Here is a 21,505-nt window from a genome sequence, read left to right as displayed (position 1 = left end):
CCGGCGGCGGTGCCCGCGTGAGAGAGAGGAGAGTCCGGAGCTCCTGCACCGGCAGACAGCAGCACAAACACGGCTGTCCGCCGGTCTCCAGTCGGTGAAATAATCACCTCTTACATCCACCGATCCCGCTGATTGCTGAGCAGGTGGAAAGAGAAGAGGCAGACTGCGCGCACTCCGGGACCATGATCCGGAGCAGCACACGGGTTATTTCTCAAGGATAAAGCCGAGAGGAGGAGAAAGAAGAGGAAACAATTAAGGAAAAGGTTTATTATATTTTGTCTTTGCGCTTTATACACTCACTCTTCTCAGCTATCTAATGATTCACTGAATTGTGACTGTTTTACGCACCGTGATCCGGATTTTCTTGAGAGTTATTTTCAAAGGTTAGAAAGAGAGGAGGAAAAAGAAGAAGAAGACAAATCAACAAAAAGAAACTTGTTGTTTATCTTTAATTGCTGAATCAATACATCCATTGATCCCATTGATCCCAGTATTCGGTGACTGGTCTGTGTTGGGAGAAAGCGCCGGAGGAGGTTGTTAAAGTAGAGAAGCGGGAGCGCATCGGAGACGACGGGGACCATGATCAGGATCTTCCCGGATTTCAGCGTCCAGGTGACGGCTTCGGCGGCCGGAGGAACCGGAGCTGGAGGAGGAGGCGGCGGAGGGGGGATGGTGACCGGACCCCCGGTGGGTCGGGTGCCCGTGCCGGTACCCGGAGCCACGAACGGGACCCCGCAGAGCGTGCAGGGAATCACCGCCTACCAACAAAGGTATGTGGGAAATCTACAGGATTAACGACCTGTAGCGGAGTCAGCGTAGGATGGGAAGGGAGTTGAAAAGAAATCTTGGAAAAGTAACACATCGAAACTAAACATACTTGTATCAAAGTGGCCTTGCGGAGAGATCTCCGCTCCTCAGTGCTCCTATAATTGATTTGACTGCGATAAAAGTATTTAAACCTACTAACATCTATTGAAATCAATCATTTTCCCCTTCGTGGGATGTTTTATGTTCAGGCACACTTGGGCATCTCTAACTCAGTGGACACTTTTTGGTTTAGTATTTTTGAAGTCGTTTTTTAAGGTATCATGAAGCAAAACTTCATCGTCAGTTGAGATTTTAAATCAAACCTGTGAAAATCACCTATAACCCCAGAATACACGAAACTCATTTGAAATGTGTAAAACTAGATGGAGAGGATTTTTTTTTATTCTTTGAGTGAATACGTTGGGATAAATATTTTCTCAGTTAGTTGCCGTTCCTTTTCAATTATTCCATCAAATCCACAAGCAAAAGAGGAATATTGTGACTTTAATGCCACATAAGAGGATTAAGGTCAATATCCACAGTTTGTTTTGGGATTATTTTTTGTGTTTCAAAGCAAATTTGTGAAGAAAAGTATAAAAATATGTGCACTCAGCAAAGACAGAGAGGATGGAGCAGCAGTGGAAGAAACGGAGGAATGAGGTTGCAGAGATTTAGTGAAAAATTATTTTCAGGAATGAGGTTCAAGTATTAAAACACGACTTCTGGAATAAAGTCGAGGTAATTCAATGGAAAACTGGGGATGATGTCCTGCTAATAACAGCGAAAACATATTGGATTATATCAGGAAAAACAAAAACGTGCTGAATGTTTTCCAGCTGGTCATGAATCCAACCTGCTCTCTTGTGACAATTCACTTCAGTCATAGCCCCCTATCCCCCCCCTCCCTTATTTCCCCCCTCTACTCTGAATCTAAATGATTGCCTCCCTGTCCGGCCACTCAGTAGGGTTGTTTTTTCTAATCATCTGGAGCCACAGGGGGCAGAAACACACCCCAACACACGCACACTCTTGCCTTATTACCGGACAATCTCTCCACATTATGGGGCATAGCTCTGTGTGCGTATGTGTGTGTAAAGTCTAAAAGCTGTGGGGAGCAAACAGGACATAAATCACTGCAGGGGCCTCTCCGAGTGCACTGAGAGTGTCTCAGCCCTCTAAAGCAACAAATACAAGGCGAATAAGGGCTGTATTGTTATTTAAAGCAAAGCGTCTGGGCGCACATAGACCTCAGACCCCCATAAGGGAGGATTTTGGGCAGTGGACTGTTTGTGTCCACAGTTGAAGGGATTAGAGTAGTGGCGTGGCACGTTCTCGCATCATTTCCACTGACATAAAACCTGCTGTAATTTAACTGTGTCGTCATCGGCAGCTGGGGGCCTGTTTGAACTCCTCAAGGACCTTTGAGGCCCCTAAGACCTCAGTTTGGGAAGGGCCAGTTTGGCACATGGGGCCCATTTTGAGTGTTTGTGTCTGTAACGGCCGCAGAGGCTCAGCTTTTCTTCAGACGCAGTGTCTTTTCACCGAGCTGCCCCTCTTCCCTCTCTCCATACATAATGTTTCCCTCCACCAACAGCTGGGAGCTAATATGTTTATACATTACGCTCCATTATCCACGTCGCCTCCGTTTGACAGCTCTCAGTAAGCAGGGCTGAGACGGGGAGAGAAGGAGCAGCCAAACCTCAAAGAAAAGAGCGAACGCTCGGGACCTGGTCTGGCGCAAAGTGGCCACACAGCTAGAGTAAAACTCGACCCTCAATCTACACGAAACCAACACCCATAGAATAAATGTGTTTATTCTAAAATATCTCTATATTTCTATCTTTATCAAGATTATGCTGTTTGAACGAAGTAAGCTCACTTTAGGGCGCTGTGAAGGTGTACTGATGAGGGTCAGATCTGTGACCTTTCCGGTTTTGGCGTGATCAAAAGAAAATGTTACTTTGAAGCAGCTTTTTAAATCACATCTGGATAAACTGGGAGCCAGAGACGAAGTAACAAAAAAAACCAACCTCTGGTTACTGAGACCTGAGCTCTGATACGAAACTGCAACTACATTTTTTTTTTTTTTTTTTTTTTTTTACCGTAAATCACAGCAGCGGCTCTTAAAAGTGGTGAAAATGAAGCGCGCACACGTTCAGGTCTTCTAAGAATCCGTTAGTGCACATGGGCACTAACGGCTCACAGCTCCCGACGATCGCCGGCTGGAGGTCACGGTTCCCCCATCTTCAGTCTTTATTTTCTGCCACTGCGCCGCCTGTAACCCCGTGTTTGTGTGGAGAATACCCAGCATGCCTTTGACCTTGACAGGTCATTGGTATAGAGAGGGAGGCTTTTTCAGCTTCTAGGGCTGCAGCCAGGGGGTTAATCACACAGCACAGCGATTAGATTACAATGAATTATACACTGAAAACGGTGGAATTTAAATGAATGAATGAAAGAGGGGAAAGAAGAAGTAAAAGGTAGTTTCTGTTGGACGATAATGAGCCATTTGCTGACGCGCAAACATCAAAGCCTGGAGGCAAATATATTTCAGTAACCTGAAATACGAAAAATAGAAAAAGAAAAAAACCGAGCAGGTTATTTGATTTATTTAGTCGAAGAAGATGGAGAAGGGGACTTTGTTTCAATTTAGAGGCTCGCAAACTCAATATCAAAATCATGACAGAGACTCGTCAGATGACCAGGAAACTGCTGATTTATTTTTATATCAAAAAACAAACGAAAACAACAAGCTGAGTTGGGATTTTGAAGTGAGACATTTGCCGTGATGTGTTTATTACTGACAGTGAAGGAAGCCAGGTGAAGGGGGTGGAGGGTGGAGGTGTGCAGATCTGATTTACAGGGAAACAATCCAAGTAAATCACCCATCATTCTTTCCACTCAACGTCTCGTGCTTTTCTCTTTTCTTCTTTTTTTATTACATTTTTAAAAATTTATTTAGGTGGTAAAAATTTTTTGATAATTAACCCACAGGGCAACCTGTATACAGGAGGAAATGAAAAAAATAAATAAACACACGCACGCACACACACACACACACACACACACACACACACACACACACACACACACACACACACACACACACACACACACACACACACAGACTCCAACTGCAACAGAGTGGCGTTGTTGCGCCGGGGCTGGAGAAAATACCGGAGATGTGTGCTGTCCTTTTTTCCTGTCAGCAGCCAGAGGAGGGAAAATGCTCCGAAAGCCACACACACTCTGACCGGCGAGAGACGCTCCTCCGCGGGGATTTTGACGGGGATACAGGCGCTGCAGTGGCGGCGAGAATGTAAAGAATTGACGCCTCTGTTTGCCTCTGTTTTTTCCTTCCTTCCTTCCTTTCTTCCTCCGGAGCGCAAGCGGGAAATTCCTCTGTGGTGCCAAAAAAGCCGAAGCTGTGCGTGCGTGGAGAGAGACAGAAGGACGAGGAGGGGAGAGACGGCGGTGATCTGAGAGGCATCCACCCCGGGTTCCCCCCTCACTCCGCTCGGCATGCCTCTGCTGCTGCTGCTGCAGCCCCGTCCCTGCCTTCGCCTCCACCACCCGTTGTTTCCACGCTCCTGAGCGGCGGCGGGGAGAGAGAGCGAGACAAGCATTAGACGCACGCGCAATCGCGCACGGCTGCTGACACCACACATACACACAGTCACACGTTTTCTCTCTCACTCACACACAGATACACACACACACATACACACACGGACATGGCTTTGTCTTAACACACCGACCATGACGCATTGCTGTCAGGGCGCAGCGCACCGCCGCCGCTCCGCGTCCACAAAAATCTGAGAAGAGGGAAAAAAAAGAAAAGAAAAGAGAGAAAGTAAGAAATCAAATAATTGTTGTAGGAAGATGGCGCCCACCAAGCCGAGCATCCAGCAGGACCCGACGCGGAGAGAACGGTAACGGGGCTTGGATTTTTGTTCCCTCACACACTTCTCCTTCAATGCATGTTTACAGCTGCACGCAGACCGGCAGCCCGGCTGGCTGTTCCGTGTCGCTTTGCGTTTTATTCTGAGGCTGGAGGTGTCAGGAGGAACGCTGTTACCCTTTCCAGAGGAGAGTCGAGTTGTGCGTGCCCGCGTGCGCGCCTCTGTGTGTGTGTGTGTGTGTCAGACGAAGAGGCGTGTGGCTGCTGGGTAACAGGTCGGTTGGCTGACTCTCAGGGAAACAGATGACTGTCTTTGCTCTGACTCGTGTGTGTGTTTCTATGCCTAAAGGTGCACGTGCATGTTAGGAAGCCATGCAGTGTGTTGATGCTCCGAGCAAGGAAGGTGTGTGCGTTGTGTCGTGGAAAACATGTGCAACCGAACGTGCATGTGTGTGCGTTTGTGGCCAATTCTACTACTCCAACACTAGTGCGCGCGCGCGTGTGTCACTGAAGAATTGCCAGTGATCTTTAATGTGGAGGGATGTACATGGACTCACCTGTTCAAGTCACACAAAGCACACCTGTACGTGACCTCAAAGGCGATTCACCTGCTCTGATTTTTAAGGTTGAATTTTTGTTGACATGTTTAAATTTGTGTGTATGTCTTCTTTAATCTGCTGTTAATATTGTTATATCCACCATGCTTTCAAATGTCAAAGCTGATCTTTTACAGAGGAACACAGTTCTTGTTGGTGTATCTGCTATAGCTTCTTTGTAACCGCTGCTTCAAGGCTGGCCAGTAATTACATGCTTACTCCTTGTATTTTATTCAGTGTGTGATGCATGGTGGTGTCATGTTCTCTATGGAAATCTACATTTTTCCCCCTTTTTTATACCTGTTGAATTTGGGATGGCAAGCAATTAAATGTAACCTACGCGTCTGCTCAGTTCTGTTGTGTTTTAATTTCAGAAGCCTTTGTGGCAGTGAATCAGTGTATCACAGGGATGAACAGGGAACGCGGTGTTGTATGTTGCAGTACTGTCTGTGTTAACAAGAAACCAGAGCTAGAAGTATGATCACCCCAACAGGACAAGAGCATGTGTTTACTAGAAGCTTTTGTGCAATTTCTCTCTCTCTGTTTTTATGGTCTGTTTGTTGTTTTCAGTTTGAAAGGATGTGGCAGGTGAATGTGAATAGAGGGTGATGAAAAGCAGTTGGTGTTTTATTATTGTTATTGTTATAATTTTTCTTTGTAAACTCAACAGTAATGTCTTTTGTTGCAAAGCAGATCACTTTGTTCCAGCTTGCAGAGGTTGTCCGCTCCTTGACCGGCCCTTTCCTGCGTCGGTGCGTCGCTGGTTTTCTTCTTTCACCATCAGCACCACCTGTTCTGACAAAACTGCAGCCGACGAAAATAAAAATGCATACTCAGAGAAATGTTAGTGAGGGTTTGAATGTTTACCAAATCTTAAGGAAAGTTTTTAATTCTATATCTTTTTGTCTTTCACACGTTTTGGATTGCCTGCTGAAAGTCAGTGCTTTGATGCAGCCAGACACAGCTCCCTGATTTGAGTCAGATTTATTTTAGTGGAGTGTTCGTTCATCCACATGACAGCATCCACTGCGTTTGTGGCAGACTGATGAGCAGCTGAAACGTGAAGCGAAGGAATTCTCTTGTTATCATTTGAGCCTTTTCATTTAAGGAATGTGGCCTTGTGTGTTACTGGACGTAGGTGCTTGAGGACCGTTGTGTTTAAATTGCTATAAACAGACATAAATGCCCTAAGATTCAGTGTAACAACTATCTAGAGGTTGTATATCCTGTTTGCTTCCCTGGAAGATAGTCAGATTATAGCACGGTTTCATGCAAAACAGTGACAGCTTTTGTCTCGGCCACTGCACAGTTTGTTTGAGCAAATTCTCAGCCTCCATAGTGAGTGATCGCAAAACTGACAAAATTCTTGTTTGGTGGCGTCTTTGCAGAACGAGCCCAGACAAACCTGAGCAGCACAGGAGCAAAAGCACCATCGCACAGCTGCTGTGACGGTGTTGCTGAGCCGTACTGAATCAAAGCGTTTCACTCCTCATCTACATCTGAACTGCAGCATGACTGAAGATGCCCTGAAGTTGGTATACAGACCTTTAAATTGTAGTTTCATTTTCTCCTGAAAGCCTGAGGAGTGTAAGCACGAAAACCATTTAGCTGATGCTCTTATCCAGAGTGAACAACACAAGAAGGAACTCTTACAGTTAACACCAGATGCAGGTGAGCATAATACACTGGATTCAGCGACCTAAAGTCAGGGGTATAAGGTCAGTGCTGAACTGCAGATTAACAGCAGGTTATTTGCATATGTGTGCCGTTAAAGAGCAGAAACCAGGCGGAAGGGTCAGACGTCAAATGTATAGAGCTGAAATTGCACCGCGCTGCTGTCCAAGCTTCATTTTCCCTGATTCTGTTACCGAGAGCTTTTATCCTTTAATTTCTCTCGACATGAAGAGGCAGGAAGCTCCAGCTTGATGGAACAAAGTTGTTGCTGTCTTATTGTCTTGTTGCTGAGAGTAAGACTTGTTTCATACCTCAGGTTTTCTCCTCACATGCTGAGGTTGAAACTCTGCTGCACACATGCACCGGGAGTTTGTGCTTCCCTTTGTGACCCGAGGAGATGAGAAACTCAGAAGCTCAAATGAGATTAGCGAATTAGTGAAATGGTTTCCACAACAACTGAATTTTTTTTCTTATTTAAAAACCAAAAAGAAAATTGCAATAACAGCCCAGTTATTTTGTAGATTAGTGATGGAGATCAGTTTCATATAAAAAAAAGAGCCTCCTGATCCTCTTGGGTCGTAATGAGAGAAAGACAAAAAACCTTTTGTAAAACACATTGAGACTGTACAAAGGTCTAACTATTTAGTCAGGTTAAAGTTTGTGATTTCTTCCACGAGGCTGGATTTTTTTTAATCCTCTTCTCCAAAGAAGAAGAAGAAAAACGACATCACAGCTTTCTGCTTGTTGAAAACCTAGTCAGATTTACCTGCCGGGCATCCTGATTAAAACTTTGTTCTGACGCTAACTGCTGGATTTCATGAGTTTATCACCACCTGCTTGTGTCTGTTTTGGGCAAGAAAGCCAAATGTTGCTGCGGCGGTGCTAGCATCGAGGAGACTTTGTCCATCACTGGCTATTTCAGAGTTTGCATTACTTCTCATACCTATTATTATGCAAGTCTCCATCTTCATACGAGGGTCAACATCACATGATATTACTTGATATTTTAACATCAGAGCATGTAGGCAAGGATCTCAGTAAATGTAGCGTACCCTCCAATTTGTCACCACTGTAAGGCACCAACTGGCCATGTCTACTCCAAGCGGGCAAGCAGGTAATAAATATAAAAATAAAAGTCTTTCCCTTTGTCAGGTTGTCTGCAACGTTACCCAGCTACCATTAAAGATACTTACTAAGGAAACTTTCCTGGTGGAAGATGTGATATTGAGGTGCTTCTGACTGACAGCTGGACTTTTACAACTCTAGTTTTTTCTTTTTAGTTGTCATGGATTAACTTATTGTTTGGCCCCCAACTCTCAAGTCTCAGATGTGTCTTTGAAGGTACCCAAAGGGGTCTTTGAATCTGCTTCTGTGTTACTGCACCATGTGATGATGCCCCAACATGGATGGAAAAATGGTGATTAAATCTTTTATTGTGATGAATTATGTCTCTCCGCAGCAGGTTTTCGAGCCTCCGAGAGCTGATTTTCATAGAAATGAACAGAAAGAAATGATTGCCTAGAAGGAAGGAAATCAATCTAAAAACGGATGGTTTGTTTAGGCAATAAAGTGTAGAAATTTGTAGGTAATCCATCTATTAATTTCTGTCGTCATCAATCCATTCCTCCCACTAACGCCCCATGGTCCTACCATTTACTCCCTGTCTACATCCATCTATCCGTCCCTCCGTTCATCTCTCCATCTGCTCCCCTCCCCCCACCCATCCATCCAGTAGTATTCCTGCTAAAAGCTGTCAGGTAGCAGAGTTTTGGCTGAGCCGCTGTTTGTGGATCTATTTCTGGGGGCATTTCAGCACCGATAGGCATCTCGAGGAGACCAAATTAATTTTCAGGTAGAGAGAGAGAGGGATCAGGAGGAAGGAAGTGAGGATAGACGTATGAGGAGAAGGAGGAGGACAGACTTCATAGCCGACTGCACAAGTGCTCCCACTATCAGTACACTACAGTGGCTCTGGAGAGGAAGATGATGGAAAGATGATGGAGAGGAGAACAGAAGCAACGGTGAGGGAGAGAAAGTCATGGGGAGAGAAGAAAAGCAGAAAAGAGGTGGACATTAAAATCAGTAAGGAGGGGAAATGATATATTTATGGTTTTGGGAGCAAGGTTTGGAAAAAATAGACTAAAAAAGGTAAAAATTTAAAAAGAAAATTTTGTAGGGAAGACTGTAACCTGAACGAGACATGATAGCATCAGATATTTCAGTGAATTCTTGTTTCATGTACTCATGCTCGTGTTGAAGCCCAAGCATGAGTAAGGAGGAGGTTGGTGCCAATGGATGGGCCTAAATAGCATCAGACGTTAGTACAGCAGAGAGATTTAAATTTCTAAACAATCAAAAGCATTGATAAAGAAGCTCGGCATGACTGTACTCTAAACTTACAACCTGTTCTCAGTTACAGTTTTTCAGACGCTGACTCTCCAGGAAACAGTACTTGTACGTAGTTGTAAGTGAAATTCGAGTCCAGCATCTGAACTAGACGCCATGGTAACAACGATGTGTATTTGTGGCAACCAAATGTTGATCAGTGAGAATTCTTTTTCCTAAAGTTACTTATGCAGTTGAAAGTGCCCAACTCTAACCAAATAGGGGCTGTAAATGTACAGTTAAAATAAAAGTAAAAGAAATAGTAAAAAAATAAAGGCCTACAAATCTTGGTTTGAGGGTTAAGGTCCTGAGATTGCATCACCTCTAGACCTCAGAATAAGAACTTCTGTGGGTTGTCATGAACTTGGGAAAATGACATTAAAAGGGTATCCCCGTGTGTTGGATAAGCATGCTAATGGTGTTCGGCTTTAGTGAAAGAAATGGTGACTGGGTGATAGCTGAACAAGAGTCAGTGTGCCTATGTGACGAGTTGGAAATGACAACTCGTCAAACCCAAAGCACATCCTTTTAACCTAACCATGATATCAAACGTCCCCATAATTTTGGCAACATGCACAAACCCAGATTATTCTTCAAGATGTCCAATCCTTTTCTTTCTTTTTCCCTTATATAAGGAATATATATATATATATATATATATATATATATATATATATATATATATATAGATAGATAGATAGATAGATAGATAGATAGATAGATAGATAGATAGATATATGCACACCTAACCAAACCCATAGCAGTATTGTTGGCACAGATTTACTACTCAGCAATGATTTCCAACTGGTCTGTAAAGCTTACCAAAAACAGGCATGACACCTCTTCACAAGGCACTCTAGGCTATGTGAACAAGACATTTATTGATATATTTTCAGTGTAATTGTGTTTTTGTCCTTCTGCGATCTGTAATGTTTCATTTAGATTTATACCCCATTGTGGCTTTGATAATTGGACTGATTATTAAACGTAGTAATCCCAATGTAATAATGAGATTTTTATCAGAGAATTTATTAATGAAATAGTTTTAGCTTTGTGCAAAAAAGATAAGTCTGGTGCACATGGTCCACGGAGATGGTTTAGAAATACTTAGATATGGAAGGTGGAGTAAAGATTTTGTGGAAGATGGAAATAATTAAAAAAATAAGGATGAAAAGAAAAAAATACAAAAATAAGAAGAAGGGACGCGACTAGGAAGTGAGAAATGGTGTAGAGACAGTGCGAGATGGCAGAGAGAGTGGGATATGAGTGATGGCAGACTCACTCATCGACCTGATTGGCTCTCACCAGCGGACAACTGTTGGGATGAATCAAACTCATCCGCAGGCTGGATAAGAGCCTCTTAAAGCCCTGCAGGAGAGCTTGGTTAGCTGCCCTAAAGGAGGCAGGCGGGTGGGGACACCTGCCTGATTGCCCAAAGCCAGGCCTGCAAGTGTGTGTGTTATTCATAGATTTTTTTTTTTATAAAGCTGACTTCATTTTTACGAAAGGTTGAATCCTACAGATAAAGAAAATGGAAATGTTATTGACAACTTGGCAGCATTTCAAAATAATTCTTATTAGAAACTGTATTCAGTTTCTACTTAATCAGCTTTATTAGAAGACTTCAGACGATGGCTAGGCAGAACATGCAACATGGAGTGTAGCAAACAGAAGCTTTTACAGCTGACTTTTTTCACTTTTGACCTTTTAGGTGAATGTGAGGATGTTTGATCTTTAAAGAAGCTAAGTTAGTTGACATTTTCTGTTAGCACATGTTGGTGCAATGCGTTATTGTGTTTTAATGATTAGTTCAGCGATTTATAAATGAGTAACATAAAAGTAATGAGCTATTTTGATAATCGCATATTTTTAAGTCATTTATCTATTAAAATGAAAAAAAAAGGAAAACTAATCTTTGTCATTTTTGTTTTTAATATATATCAAGTGAATATTTTAGGAGATCAACTAATAAAGTAGTTTAAAAAGGAGCATGAAATGAGACTTTTTCACTACTTTTTGTAAAAAATCTGAGACTCAGAATTGGGCATACTTTCATACTTAGTGGTTCTGCAGAGACAATGATGATATTGTTTGCAACAGTAGAGCAACTGTTGAATCTTCAGATAAAAATGCTCCACTTATGCCTCACATGCTTTGTTGTTTTCACATGTTTTATCTTTCCTTTTTTAAATCATTTTTTAACAATGACTCACTCTACTTAAAAAAAAAACACGCTTAAAAAGAAAATGTGATTTTTCAGTTTTACTGGAATAGAAAAAATCTTAAGTGATTATATTGTAAACCCATGAACACTGTGAAAAACAACAAGCTGAGAAAATGTAAGAAATTCAGGTGAACGTGATTCAGAAGCTTTTATTGTGATTCACTTGAATTTTTTTCAGTTGGCTTTACTAACATTTACAGATTTGGACAAAAGTTTAGACAACTCAAATTTTCTTGTTCGACTAACTATAAGATTCCTCTCAGGTTAAGAATCAAATTCTAGTTCTATTTTTCCGAAGTGTGCCTTCAAAAAACACACAAGTAACAACGAAAACTGAATTAAACGCACCCTCCTGTTTCTAAGGACCATAGTCGTGTCAGGGAAAACCTAATCACTACAAAAGCACCGAAAACTTGGACATATCTGGGTTATTCATGTTAGTAAAGGTCTGTTTCATGAATGCTGATTATATGTGACTTATATGAGTTTCAACTGTTTCAGAAAATGATCCAAAATAAAACTGGAAGCTAAAGTTTCCTTAGCTTCTGAGGTAACGCTTCAAAAACAGTAACTGTTCACAAAGCGTGCATATATTGCTCATTTGTAATAACTCTGACTCTGAAGTGTCTTTTCTGTCGTCCCACAGCGTGACACCCGCGTGCAGCTGTTCATGAGTTGTTAATACATGCTAGCCTGGTGAAAGTTGTTTTTGCAGATGGTTCATGTAACAAGTGAACTAGAAGCACATCAGAATAATGGAGTTTAGTTTTTGTTCATGACGTTGCCCTGACCAAGTGATCAGGTCTCTGGTAAAATTATTATTTTTTCTTTCTTTTTGTTTTAATTTCACTTCAAGAAATATCACAGTATCAAGAAAAATTGAGCCCAACAATTGAGAGGTTAACTGTGGTTTTAAAGGAGTTTTACGCTCACTAATATCCAGTGTTTGAACCATTCAAGAACATTTTCAGGGATCAAGTGAAATGTCAGCATTGCAGAAATTATTAACGAAACAAATTTCTTTTTTCAAAGGGGATTAAGTTTGTAAGACTGACAATCTTTTGCCTCTCACTTATTGTAAATCTTTATTTTTAACTAAGTCGAATTTGAAAGCCTTACTTAGAACAACAGTTGTTTGCTGTAAGATCTGACATCGTTTCAGGCAGACACCTGACTTTGTCTAAGGGCAGAATCTGTTTTTGCTCACAAAGTGAGGAAAAAGAAGGAGGACAGACTGAGAGCAGAAGGAAAACCAGGGTGAGAGAAAGCAAAGCCGAGAGAAAAGGAGGCTGTGGCGGCGATAGTGTTGGCGAACTTTCAGAAACAACAGAAAAACCACAAAGCACAAAGTTGGCTTTGTGTCCAAAACAGGCCCATTTCCCTCCCCCTTTCCTCTCTCCTTCCTCCCCGGGAGCAAAATAACACAATAAAATGTCCCATTAGCCCGTTCTGATGAGCGAGAGAGAGACACAGAGGCAGGGAGAGAGAGTGGGGGGCTGGTCTGAGGCTTTGGCAGCAAGTCGGTGGTTTGGTGCTTTTTGTATAGCTGTGAGTATTCAAGCTTGGGCCAGATCTTGACACGTTGTTAGGAAACAGCTTGGGCTAGAAAAAAAAACAAAACAGTCCTGACGCTTTACGTTTTGTTTCAAACATGGAGTTTTGCTCGTGGTTCCCTCTGTGATTTCAACAGATTGGTTTTGTCCAGACATGCATGTAAACACAGTTATCAGAGAAGGAAGCAAAAACAGTCTGCTGATGTGTGTGTGAGTGAAAATTGCTTTCCTTTTCAAACTGAATTTACATTTGTCTTTGGGAAGAAAATGCATCGAAAATGTCTCTGGCCAACAATTGAGCCTCGGCAGCGGCAGCAGCAGTTTGTACGTCGTTACCAAATAACAATGTGTAAATTTCCTGCACGCCACTCTGACACAGACTCTGGTTTTGTCCCAGATGGGGAAGTGTATGAAAATGTAAATGATGTTGCACACGGCTGAAACAGTTTTATAAGGGACCGGAAAGCAGCACAAACATGTTGTTAGTTATTTCCTGATTTTACATAAACTAATGCAGTTTTTTTTCTTCTGCCAGTTGTATACCAGCAACGGTCCATCCTATATGCAATTTGTGAAAGCTTTTTGTGTTTCACTTGTTGTTTGTCTTGCAGCTCCTTCGAGTATTGTGACTTGCATTTTTGGCTTGTTCCTGTCCTCTTTTGTCCCGCTATTATAGTATTATGAATGTATAATGTAATACTTTGTTTAATATAAGTCTGATGTTGTACTGATTTACATAAAACATTTAAATGATAAACTTGTTGTTTCACATGGGAATACATGCTGAAATAGATCAGAATATATTCATCTATCGTTCATCAGGACAACCTCATAGAACGGTAAATCGATTAAAGAAAGAAATATAATGCAGAAATTGTTTGAAAACTCTTTGGTAAGTAATCAGTTGGCAGGTGTTTGTACACTCAGTTTTGATTTCTGTGTTGTCATACTAATTCTCAGCCAAGCCAACATGTTGCTGGTTATAACACAATAGCAAAACATTTCTTTAAAACCTCTGTTTTTGCACAACAGTCAAAGTTCACACTGAAATGATAAAATGTGAGAGAGGAAAAGAAAACGCGGAAAACTCCCAAAACTCCAGATTTACATGATGACCTCCAGCGAGTGGGGTCCAAACCTGCAGGTAATTCGAGCTATAATTATTACTGGTGATGGATTTAAAAAAAAAAAAAAACCTGTATACACTCTGAGCTGGATTTAAATTACTGACCAGTGCATGTAATATTAAAATTACCCCACATACCCCTAGGGAAATATATCCTGTCTGAATAGGGGCTCCGTCTTGCACAAAAGAGGACAATGTTGGCTGATTGTTACATCAAGTGGGAATCTGGTTGTTACAATGACTGTTTCAGAAAGTTAGTAAAAATGAAACAGTTTTACAGTCAGACCACAGATCCAGGTAGCATCATCCTGTAATTTGACCAGGACAGATAATCCAGATAATCTGTAAAGCCATTACCTCTGAATCTGTGATCACTGATGAAACGGTGATCAAAAAATTAAACAATACTATGTTATTATTTTACATAATAGTCACTTCATAGTGCTGGTTGCACTGTGACGATTCGTGGCTTTGCAGTTTGGAATTCCACTTTAAAAATGATGCCATTATAACCCTGTGAATATGTTTGCATTGGAAGGAAATATCAATAATTTGCAGTACACTTGGAATAGAACCATAACTGCTGGGACATTGCAACAATGTAACTTTGCTTCTGTGTTGTAAAAACCAGCAGTCACTTCCCTCCCCCTCACCTCCCCCTCACCTTTTCCCCCTCCTCCTCCTTTCTCTTATTCTCATCTCACCTTTTCCATTCCTGTGTCTTACTCCTCTCCTCTCCTCATGTAGAAAGAGGATGTAATCAACTCAGACCTGCTGAGTCGGCAGCTTCCCACCTCAGGACCAATATCTACCTGTCCTTGAAAACACACACTTCAATTATACTACACCTTAGATTGGTTAAACGCACACACACACTCTCTCTCCCGCTCCCACACTATCTCTTTGCTTTATTACTCTTTCCCACTTTGGTATTATTTCCCTCCTCTGTGCCCTTCCACATTCTCTTCAGCTTTGCTGTTTTTGTTAGCCCCCCCCCCCCCCGCCCCCTCAGTTTTTACCACTTGTCTTCTCTTCTTCCTCAGACCCACGCAGGCTTCCATCATGGCCACTTTTCATGTTCTGCCTCATTCTTTCCATGTTCTCTCTTACTTTCTATCTCCACCATACCTTTACCTGTTTTTTACTCCTCTGCCTCCTCCATAGTTTCTTGCTTTAACATGTGCGAGTGTTTAGGTCAGTGGCCTCATCAGATGTATTACAAAACTTGTGAAGTATTTTTAAATTTGTAATTTAAACATCCATCGCTACACAAGACACCTATGATGGCTTGCTAGGTCACAGATAGTGATTCAGTGCCTACCTAAAACTGTAATTAAACTTAAACTGAATTTTGATATGCCCAAGTATCCTGCCATCCCAGCTATACACACTCACAGGTTCCAGTCTACCCCTTTTGAAGCAAGGATTTGCAATCTTTCTTCAGAATATTTGTATAAATGTTTTTTGCTGTTGGTGCACAACACCTGCTTTTGCTAGGAAGCCTGGCTCTACTAGATGTGCCATAAAAAAACGCTGCTTTCTGCCTTCCAGTGGTATGTGCATTTCTGCAGTGACATTGCAGAGAAACCCATCTATCCCAGCTCATTCTCATCCCAAGGATGTCAGTTAGTGCCATTTTCTCAAAGCTGTAGGCTTAGTTCATCGATGCACATGGATTTTTATGGCATCTGTTCCCTGACACAGCAGGTTATTGCATTATTGAGAAGTATCTGTCAGTCCCAACTGGGTTACTGTTGTGCAGCATGGTGTTATGGTGGTGTTAACTAAGTTATTTTCAGTCCCTAAATCTAACCAGCGAGTGAAAGCAATAATCAAGCAAAAAACAAATTGGCAAGAGAAAAAGAACCAATGCTGCCAAACCTGAAATTTATGCCGTCATCAGCCCTCCAGCCAAGTAAAGTGGACTTTGGACAAACAAACAAACTTTCTCTATGTTCTGACACCTGGAGTATAAGGGTACCAATGCCACAGGTGTGCATAATGGTGATAGAAAGGAGACATCTGACAAAGTGGCATTAGATCATACCAGCAACTCACACAGATGATGTTTCAGTCACCAGTTTACTGGAATCCTTTTCTCTGCCAGGGTGAAGATGGACACATCAATGCAGGGATCATTTGGTTACCTTTCAAAAGAAGCGCTGCCATAAATTCTGAAACTTTCTCATTTTTTTTGACAGAAATATGAAAGATATACAAATAAAATATAAACATTACTGCCTCACCAAATGTGTAGTTCACTGAACGTGCTAACAGAGACATAACTTTACTGAATGTCAGGAGCTTTTTATTAAGAGGTCAAAGTGATAAATCTGCTTCTGGAGAGATTTTTAGGATCTTTTCTGTGCTACAGGACATAGCATAGTATAGACACTGTCCATTTTGAACATTATTCATTTGTTCTAATTTAATAAATCTGATAAAGCATTTTATCACACTTCTAATCTTACAATAATACCTTTAATTATTGGGCCTAAAAATTGGCCTTGATAAATATTTATCCCCATGGTTTTGTTGAAATGAACAATATTTGTTACATGATAAAAGTTTTAATAACTATCATTTGTTACATTGTATTTCAATAGGATATTAGAAGAAATGCTGATGTTACCTAACATACCTGATATTTAGGCATCACAGTGTAGCCTTGTAAATAACAGCAGTAGTTAAATCTATTACCTATGTATATATGTTTAAATGTACATAGGTATGTACAGGTTTTGATTCGTGCCTATTTTAGAAAGCGACATGGAAATATAAATATCATTATTGTGTTGCTATAGCGACAACAGCTATAAGGTAAACTGTAAACTGAAAGATTTTATAAGGAACTGGTAGCTCTGGGGTACGATAAAGGGTGACAGTACCAATGTTCAGAGTCGGAGAGAATCATCTTTCAAAGAATTTTACATTTTCTTGTAAAACAAAAATTTAAAGGCATATAGTAACACTGTTAAGACAATAAATAAACAGCATAAAGCTGTAAATGAGATTTTTATGACTATCAATATAAACTGTAACCTCTCTCTCGCTGCACGTGTGTATCCAGCAGTTAAACCAGGTGCTGTAACATGTAGATTAACCAGCTGTTCTCATTGTTGCTTCAACCCCAAGAGGAATTATTTGGAAATTAATTGGCGTATGTGTGCGTGTGTGTGTGTGTGCGTGTGTGTGTGTATGTGTGTCCAGTTGCCAGGACAGGTGTTGCAGCATGGCAATGATCTGCTGCTCTTGTTGTTACACTCTTTCTCTCGCTCTCTGTGTCTGATGATTCGCCGCAGTGCTCTCACGTCCACATTATATTACATTTATATTTCTCCTTTCGAAAACAAAAACAGTACATAAGCAAATAAATGAAATCCTTACCCCTCCCCTCTGTCTGCTTCATCTCTTCCCCTCTGCTCTCATTACCTCTTCTCGTCTCCTCCTTGCCCCTCATGCGGTCACCTGTTTTGCCCCTATAGGCTGGAAGGAGACCTGGGGGTGAAATAAGTATTGATTATTCTCTGCTACAAATGGAGAGGAGGAGAGGAAGGGGAAGATGACAACAAGGGGACACCTCAGTCAGACAGATGGTTTTGAAAAAGAAGGGAAGGAAATAACAGAATATAGATTCACACATGTTCCACTGCGGCTGGAAATAACTCACTATTTGTGGATTAATCTCCTGCAGAAACTATTCCTTAACGATTCCACTTTGTATGTGCATGTGTTAGATGTTAACCTGACATTTTTGAAAATGATGGAGCTTTTTTAGTGGGAAGCCGATGGGCTTAGAGCTCATAGCCACACAGTGTGGAAGTCAGGGGAGTTATCCTGTAATGCCTGTATTGCATTCTCTTTGTGAGTTGATCAGCACTGTTGATGCTGTTAATATTGTGGTTACGAGCTCATTCTCGAGCAGGATAAATAAACCAGCTCACATGAGTGAGCTGCAGCATTTATGGAAACGGAGGCTTTTCTCTTCTTGAGCATCTTTACAATGCCAGCCATTCATGTTTTATTGAATTTAATCCAGTTTTTTATGTTTGTTTGTTTTATTTTTAAGTTGTATTTTTTGTGCATTAATTATCTTATGCACATAAAATATGTCTACCAATTATCACAGATTTGACATTAATCAGTCATTTTTTCTCCCATCCCGTCTTCCCCTCTCTTCTCTCTCTATGAGCGATGCAAAGTGAAATGACAAGCCCACACTCTCTCTCTTTCTCTCTCTCTTAATCTTAACCTTTCTGTCTCTCGCTCTGGTGTCTGGATGTGTGAATGGCGACCAGCTGAGCATTACATGGTGACATTTGGGAGAAGACTCGACCTCATGCTGATCAGAGACGAGCGCTCTTCAAAGAGCTGCCAGACACACACATACACACACACATGCTGAAATATTGCTTCGCAGGGGTTTAAGATTAGTCCGCTTAAACGGTTGTTGGATGAATAGCGTTAAAGCCGTTATTAATGTACAAACTGTAATCTTCCTTTAAAGCACATTTTTATCTACATGTATTGTAAGTTAGTCCGTATGGTAGGTTAGAGGTTTGTGCTTTAAAACAACATGAAGATCCCCGTTCCATTTCTTATCAATATATGCCACTTTCTTTAAAATAATATTCTTATATATAACCTTATGACATTTTAGAGTAGCACACGCGTCTTCCTTCTCTGTGGCAGCTTTGTGTGGCCTGGAGTTGGTATTGAACTGACAAACTTGCCGACACAAGTGTCTCTGTCACCTTCAGGCTGGTCAGTGCTGCTGCCTCCTCTGCCTTGTTGTTGTTGTTGTTGCTGCTCCTCCATGATGGATCTGCTGTGTGTAATTTCATGCACATGTCCTCCGGTTATTGATGTCTGTACTTATTCACCCACTTGACTCCTGCCCTCTCGCCACACACACACACGCACGCACGCACGCACGCACGCACACACACACACACACACACACACACACACGCACGCACACACGCACCCCAAACACACCTTCAGCCATTGCCATTAAATGATTTCAGCCATTATGTGCTGCACACACATGCAGGCATTCACATGCAAATGGAGCCACACTCATACGTAAACATATCGATGCAGATTAACGCACACTCACACGTTGCAGTTGTGTGTGCGCAGAGGCCAGAGGCGGCACTGTGAATCCTTATTGTGTCTCTGTGACCTTATTTTAGACATCCGACACCTTCTTGTTGTCACAATGTGAATTCCAATAAAGTTTGAAATTATTCAAACTCTGTAGCTTATCCTTCATTACTTTGTTTGTCCTGCAGCTCTGACATTTGAACTTCGGTGGCTTTGAAAGTCAAAGTGTTCTCTCAAGGGAGCTGTGATTAGGGTTTTAATGAGGTTTGTTTGTATCAATTCAGAATGTAATACCAAACTGCAGGTAGCTAAGATGCTGATAATTTCATGTGATAGATCATGCTAATTGGCACTTGCCACTATTTTAGCTGCTAAACTGATTTATAGACTTGAGATTATACAGCTTCAGGAACAAGGAACCATAGAGTCTGTAAGAACGATAGATTGTGAAGCACCATCTCAATGACTCGAGTTTGGCATTTTAGCTATAAAAATCATGTTTTGATTTGGATGTGACCGTATGTAGTGCATATAGAGAGAATATTTCACCCATACTGACCTCTCTTCATTGGTTCCCAATTAAATTCAGGATAAATTTAAAATCATTCTTCTTACATTCAAGGTCTTGAATAATCAGACCAAATCTTATTTTATAGACCTCATAGTGCCTTATTATCCTAGCATAGTACTCCACTCTCAGACTGCAGGTTTATGGTTCCTGGAGTTTTCAAAAATAGAATGGGAGACAGAGCTTTCATTTATCAGGCCGTTCTACCATGCAACCAGCTCCCACTTTGGATTCTGGAAACAGACACCCTCTCTACTTTAAAGATTAGCTTAAGCTATCGGACTTACAGTTTTTTACAGACGCTAGGACACATTTCCCAATACTTAGGTCACTTTTGCAAAACTCTTCACACAATCCTCCTAACTGACCGTCAGCTTGGCAAAGCAGTTCATTTCACATTCAAAATGCACTACAACTACCAAAACACTTCATTCAGGTCTCAAATAAACTCATTCTTCCAGAACACTAGCAAAGGTTGACAGCCGACAAACACACTTTGTCACCCACAAAACAATGACCTAAAAAACACTAACAACATGTAGCATTACACAGTGTTTTCTTGTGTAAAACAAGGACACATCTCTGTTTATAATTTCAATATATGTTACTGGAATGAATCAGACATCATGCAGAATTCGTTAATATTTGTTTATGTATTTTTATTTTTTTGCACTAAGTAATCCCAAAATACAAGAATTTGTATACACACCATCCACTGATACACATACAATAGTAATGCTAATCTACTCGGTCTCCTCCATTTGGCCACAGGTTCTCATCCACATCACATCTTATGTCATCTTGGGCAATACACCTAGGAAAGAATCTTCTGGCTGCCAGAATTGAAGGAGTTGAAAAATTGAAGGAGTAACACCTGTGTAGATGTTCATCTACAATGAGAATCAGCTGTGGCTGGTTAAACTGCATTTTTAGATTTAAAATATGTTTCAATAAAATATTGCTGTTGAATTTTGCTGTCTTTTTAAGTTTTGCATTGTGTTATTGTTTTGGCCATAAGTTTAACAGTTTTGAAAACAGTATGTAAGCACATGCAAAATGTCCTGTCCGTACAAAGATTTTTGGCAGTTGTTGTGTCTGAGTGAGAAAATAATTCATGAAATTTGAGAGATGTAGTCATTGAATGCATTTTGTGCCAAAACAGTGATAACTGATCCTCAGTTTGGCCCACATAGACTTCTGTTGTGCTCACTGTGTGAGGAGTTTTGCAAACGTGACCTAAGTATTGAGAAATGTGTCCTAGCGTCTGTAAAAAACTGTAAGCTAATAAGCTAAAACGGCATAGTTAGGGTGGATCAGGTGACCCTGACTCCTTTCACTTGATGCATGATAAGTGTTTCTTCTTCACTCACCTCTGTGTTTAGACAGCACTCTGAATTTATAATCAATCATTATAGTGTTTTGTCCTGTCTCTCTCTCCTGAACCCCAACCAGTTACGACAGATGGCTGCACCTCCCCGACCCCGGTTCAGCTGCAGGTTTCTTCCTGTTAAAAGGGAGTTTTTCCTCCCCACTGTTGTCAAGTGGTTATTTATGGGGGGTCATCT

General features: G+C 41.2%; 1 protein-coding gene across 1 annotated transcript in view; it reads left to right on the top strand.

Annotated features, from left to right (window-relative positions):
• Positions 1 to 579: 579 nt before the first annotated feature.
• npas3 (neuronal PAS domain protein 3) overlaps positions 580 to 21,505 on the top strand; it is a 367,303-nt gene continuing 346,377 nt past the window's right edge. Inside the window, exon 1 of the mRNA XM_085342617.1 lies at positions 580 to 770. Within this exon, the coding sequence (XP_085198743.1) occupies positions 580 to 770 (191 nt within the window). The remainder of the gene's footprint in view (positions 771 to 21,505) is intronic.

This window comes from Diplotaxodon limnothrissa, linkage group LG19 (genome assembly GCF_057381915.1).
Source record: "Diplotaxodon limnothrissa isolate DT_005_m linkage group LG19, D_limnothrissa_male_GT1.1, whole genome shotgun sequence".
Classification (NCBI taxonomy): Eukaryota; Metazoa; Chordata; class Actinopteri; order Cichliformes; family Cichlidae; genus Diplotaxodon; species Diplotaxodon limnothrissa.
The sequence above is the reverse complement of the archived record's forward strand: the minus strand, read 5'-3'. Positions and strand labels throughout refer to the sequence as shown.